Raw genomic sequence first — 5,490 nt, 5'->3', positions numbered from 1 at the left:
TGTGTGTGTGTGTGTGTGCGGTTTCCCCCTGTTTTTACTTTTTCTTGGCTCTTTGCTGCATTTGTAATTAATTCCTTTCCTTCGTTTATCTGCTACGATTGGAACGGAAAAAGGAAGTGACGAGATGCAATAGTTGAGGGCCTGCGTCACGCCGTTGTGCGTTTGTGTGGCGTGGTGGTACTTCTCTCTCTCTCTCTCTCTCTTTGCCATTTCTTCTTCTTCCTTTCCTTCTCTCTTAACCCTTTTTTTCCTTTTTTCCCCTCTTTCCTTTTGTCTTCCCTCCCTTACTTGTGTGGGGGTCGTCAAATGGAGTGCGGCAAACAGATTGAAGAAAAAAAGGAGGGGCGAAGGAAGGGGTATGTACTGTACCATTTTACAGATGCGGTACATTGCCTTTGTGTACGTGTACGTGTACGTGACTATACGAACCATAAGGATTCCTCCTTGTTTCTTGTGCAGTGTTGTTGTTTTCGTTATAGCTACTGTATTTACCTTTTGTTTCTACTTTTTCCTCCTTTCTTTCTCCTTGCAAAGGAGACATCCCTGCACTACTGAGCGAGACAGGAGGAGAAGAAAAAATACGGTAAACAAAAACTGCTTATTCGCTGTGGTCTTTGTTCGGTACTCACCGTTTTCCCCTCTCCATCATATCTGCCTCCCCCTTCTATTTGGTCGAAACCTTCTGGTATTTTTGATATCCATCCTGTTCCAATGTGGAGTGCCGCTTTCCTACAAGGACCACTGCTTTGCATCATTGTGCCTCCTTGTTACTTTTCTTTCCTGTTTGTTTGTAAATCGCTCCCTTCTATCTCTGGAAGAATAGAGTATTTGGTTCTTCCTTACCTCCTGACCACAGCAGCGTAAAGAAGTTTGAATGATATAAGCATTATTAGCTTTCGTGCTGGTGCTGCTTTTCCCCTTTGAGCTGTAGCTATTATTGACGCTGCACTTAGGCACGTCACGATCCAGTAAAGAGCGTTGGTATGTTGTTGTTATTCCCTTTTCTCTGCGAGTGCTGCGATTTGTAAGATTGCAGCCCGTCTGTGAGTTGTCACAACATAATAGTCTTGCATGGAACAAATGCAGCATATGAATACGGATAGGATTTTTGTGAAGTCGAAAGTGGATGATTCTGCTGAAAACCCAACCTCTTTTTTTAAATTTTTGTGTGCGATGTCCCGTTTTTGTGGGTTCTAATTACTCGTGTTTTCCTTCTCTGCCTTGCCAATGCACTTTTAACTAATGTACCAATATGTGCACAACTTTTGACTACTTTGGTTTTCTGTATTTTGTTTCCAAGTCGAGATGAACGTTGATTTATCGAACAAGTCTATCAACGAGTTGAACTTCGATGCACAAAACTCCTCACCGGAGGAGTTGTTGGCAGCCACCCGTGTAGTTAGGCTGACGGCCAGCCACAACTATATTAGCAATATAGTTGGACTTGGAGCTTTATTCCACCAACTCACGCACCTTGACTTGTCCCATAACAAATTGGGGTGTAATGGAGCTGGCCGTATGTCTGGGGAAAGTGACCACAGGACCCCGTGGTTGAGTACGTTACCAAGGTCATTACGTGTGCTCAACTTATCACACAATCACTTGCGTGGCTTTTCGCTTGAGTATAATTTAGGTGACCGGAGCTGTAGTGATGGGAATGAATCTCCTGACACCACTGTGGTCATGGGCGTGGACGGCGGGTTAAGTCGCTTGCGGGGCTCAAGTCCAATTAATGTGGCACTTTTCTTTAACCGCCGACTTTTTCCTCACCTCTCGGAGCTCGACTTGTCACACAATGACCTGCAACAGACGCTGGAAGACAGCGATGTTATTGAAGAGTTGTGGCATGAGAGTGTGGAGTTGCCGATGAGCTCGGTGTCTAGTGATGCTGAAAAGGCCGCTTGGGTACAATGCACCACTTCTGCCATCGTGGTTCTTCAGCTTGATGGCAACGCAAAGCTCGAGTCTTTGAATGGTGTACTTTGCGGAATGGAAGGATTGTTGTTTCTTCACGCGGCTCAATGTGGGATCGCCGATCTGACAGCTGTGTCATCTGCAGCAACAGCGTGTCCAAAGCTTCGGGATATCGATTTGCGCGGTACTCCTTTAAGTGAAACGTTCCTGCAGGCCCCTCGGGAGGCTGTGGCGACTTTCACAGAGATATTGCTATTTCCTGCGTTGCTTGCCTCAAGAGGAGGCGTCAGAAGGAGAGAACAGCGGCATGAGGATGAGGAGGAGACACGGCACGGCCTTAAGGAACTTGTGAAAGAAATTGTACAACATCATTTGCATGAAATGGAGGCTTCTGTAGAGCGACAGCAGAGTTCTGCGGAAGGCAACATCAGAAACAGCGGTGGAGGAGGGTTACGATTGGTGCTGTATGCATCGCTACTGCACCAAGTATTGCCTCAGGTTATTGAAATAGACAATGGCATAGAGGTGGGCAGAATGAAGCGGCTGTTTACCGAGGCCGCACGTGACGTCCTTCAAAATTTTATTGAAAATGGTAATAGCATTGAAAAAACCCGTGACCCCATGATGTCACCGAGGCACTACATCAGTCCACCGCGAACACTTTCTCCTGTGGAGGAAAAGGACATGACAGTTTGGCGTGACCCCACATCTCAGCTGAATGTCGATGGCGTCGCACCGTCGGAGCCCCCACAGGGGCGATCCTGTTTGGGGAAAAGGGGGGCGGATGTCGCCAGAAGTCAACTTATTCAGTCCCCAACTACGGCAGCGGTCTCCGGTCATTGTCATCTGACATCGCCACCGTTGCCACCATCTCCACTGAAATCCCCAACGGATAAGCGTCGTCCACTTTTGACTCCGAAGCGCGAAACCTTTGAAGATAGACGCCCACTTAGGTCGCCGACCGAAAGGGATACGGCTGTTGCGACACCAGACGCTGCAGAGGCAGCCGACTCGCAATATAATCGACATTCCGAGTTTGTGTCACGTGGCGTGGTACCGGTTGTTTCGCCGCGGTCGGATAAACGTAGTAGCGATAGCTCTAAAAGAGATTATCAGAGGGTGGACAGCCTTGAGCGTCGCACTGGAGTGAACCAAACTGGTGTTAGGAGGGGCAGCAGCACCAACAAGTGTGGTGGTGTAGAAACAATGAACGGGATTCTTAACGGCAGCGAGAAGCTTGCTGGTAAGGAAAGATATTGTCGAGCATTCAACCCCTTGTCGCCAACGGCTGCTGCAGGCCCTCCTCTTGCTCCTACGAGGGATGTGTCTAACAGCAGTAGTTTTGACGACGGTCGGTCCAGTGTTCGATATCTCCAAGCTGTGGCTTCACTCACCCCCATGCTTGAGCATCGACTACGCACATCTAGCCCGTTAGATAGTCCTTCAACAGTGAATGACCACAGCCGGCAGTCGAATGACACTAACGAGGGGCAGAGCAACAGCAGTAGCCACCAGCACTGTAACAACAATTTTTCATCTGCTTCAAGTTCTACATTTACTACGGTGAACTCTACTCGGGAAAAACTTCTTCAGCAAGCCCAGGCATTAGAGCAGTCTTTGATTCGCTCGCAGGATCGCCAGAGGGGCCTCCACAACACCGTCACAGAGTTGACAACCCAACTAAAACAGCACCGTCAACTCATTAAGGATCAACGCCAAGAGGCCATGCGACTTCGCCAGGAACGCGATCGCTTAGTTGACGTCATTAAGACTGCAAAGCGGCGCTTGGAGAAGCGGCAAAAGGATGTAGCGTACGGTGCCACGGCGCTGAAGCGACGTGAGACATTGGAGCAGCAGAAAGCGGTGATGCAGCGTCTAGTGAAAGAAAAAAAGAGGTTGCAAGAACAAGAGCGCCGGTTACGGGAGTCGATGGCGGTTAGTTTGGAATCTGACACACCGGTCCTTGATTCATCTTCGCGGCATCTATCCCCTGAAAACGGGAGGAACAGGCAACCACCTCAAATGAAGAAGACGCGGTCAGATCTTCTTCGTGAGAATGCGGTGCGTTTGCGCATGGAGGCGGCGAAGAAAGAAGAACCTTTAGCTTACGACCCGCGTAAGTTCCGCCGCAACGAACACTCAGCAATTAATGGAACTGAGGGTACGTTGCCGTGCGATGTCACCCCTGTTTCGTTGCATACGGACTCTGGGAAGCGCTATGATATAACCGGTAGCAGTAGCAATCGGGAAAGCACTGATGAAGCTTGTCGAGGAGTCAAACCTTCGAACGGGAGAGAAGCAAGTTTCTCTTCAGGGGGTAGCTCCTGGCACCCAAGGCACGGGTCACGGGGACCTCGTTTGCCGAGGTCTTTGTACCAACAAGGTTGTGATCCGTACGCGGTGGAGGATGGCGAAACCCGTGATGATTCCACTGGAAAGGGCGATGAGATCCGCAACGAGTGGCTGCAAAATATGTCCCTACAATCCCTTTTTGACGCCGCAGTCAGTATGCAGAGGCAGCGGCTACTCACGAAGCAGTTGACTCGCAAAAAAATTTCCGAGGCACGTGACGACGAGCACAGGGAAACTTGTGATACGTCCAACCCTCCCGCTTCTGCAACAGAACTTGCCAGCCGCCACTACCGTGCTCCTACAGGAAGTACAGGGGGGCCTGCACTATATCGTACCGTCATTGAGCCATTTCACGATATATCAACCGGTAATCTTAGTCGCAGTGGTGGGGGTAGAATATCCGTACGAAGTGGTGAAGGTTCCACGATAGGTGATGCCGTCGGTAAGGGAGAAGTTAGTGCGAGAGGAGACGTTGATTCAGGTGCTAACTCGCAAAACTCTGACGACGACAGGGGACTAAATGGCGCTGATGTGCTGTCTCGGCTGGTGCATCCCCAAAACACTGAAGGCTGCATATCTTCCGTATCTTCTCGCGCGGACTCTTCTTCTGTGGCGGAGCATCTTTCTGTGGATGCATGTAGTATCTACGCGGAGATACTAAAACAGCAACAACAACAACAGCGGTTGCTACTGCAGCGCAGTCAGGGCCCACAGTCTACTGAACGAGCATTTCCTGTGGAAATGGGAGCAACTTATCCGACAACCCCAACTAAGGTGGAGGGCCTTCTGCAAAATCAAAAAGCGGGGTATACAAATCAAAGAGCTGACAACCGTGTCACTGGACACAGCAGTGATGATGGGGGTAGTGAGGAATACACTGTCTCTGATTTCGCTCAGCGCCCAGTCTTCATTTAAGTGTAATAAACATACATAAATTATACTACTTTCCCGTTTCTTCATCATTTCACATCTTTTGGTTGCCGTGAGCAGGCAAAGTACCGAGCAGCCGGCCAGTCGGTGGGTATATGGCTACTGCTCTGGGCACAAAAATGAAGAACGCGAAGGTAGTGCGTGAGACATAGAGGCAGCCTTGAAAGTTGCCCTTTGATACAATGCCCTGTTAATTTTTGTTACCAAATTTAAAATGTATACGCCCACGTGCAACACCTCTCTCCCCCCTTCTGTGTGTACGTATGCATATACATCTATTTACTGGGTTAAGAA

The 5,490-nt window shown here is 49.2% G+C and overlaps 1 protein-coding gene across 1 annotated transcript; it reads left to right on the top strand.

Moving 5' to 3' along the window:
• Nucleotides 1-1,305: 1,305 nt before the first annotated feature.
• On the top strand, nt 1,306-5,181 carry TEOVI_000825400 (leucine-rich repeat protein (LRRP), putative; the record flags this gene model as incomplete). Its single annotated transcript, XM_067221875.1, has 1 exon — nt 1,306-5,181. The coding sequence occupies one exon, from the start codon at nt 1,306-1,308 to the stop codon at nt 5,179-5,181; it is 3,876 nt and encodes a 1,291-aa protein (XP_067077976.1).
• Between the last annotated feature and the right edge of the window lie 309 nt (nt 5,182-5,490).

Source organism: Trypanosoma equiperdum (genome assembly GCF_001457755.1).
Source record: "Trypanosoma equiperdum strain OVI genome assembly, contig: ctg_1511, whole genome shotgun sequence".
Taxonomy (NCBI): domain Eukaryota; phylum Euglenozoa; class Kinetoplastea; order Trypanosomatida; family Trypanosomatidae; genus Trypanosoma; species Trypanosoma equiperdum.
This window is presented reverse-complemented; position numbering and strand designations above follow the sequence as displayed.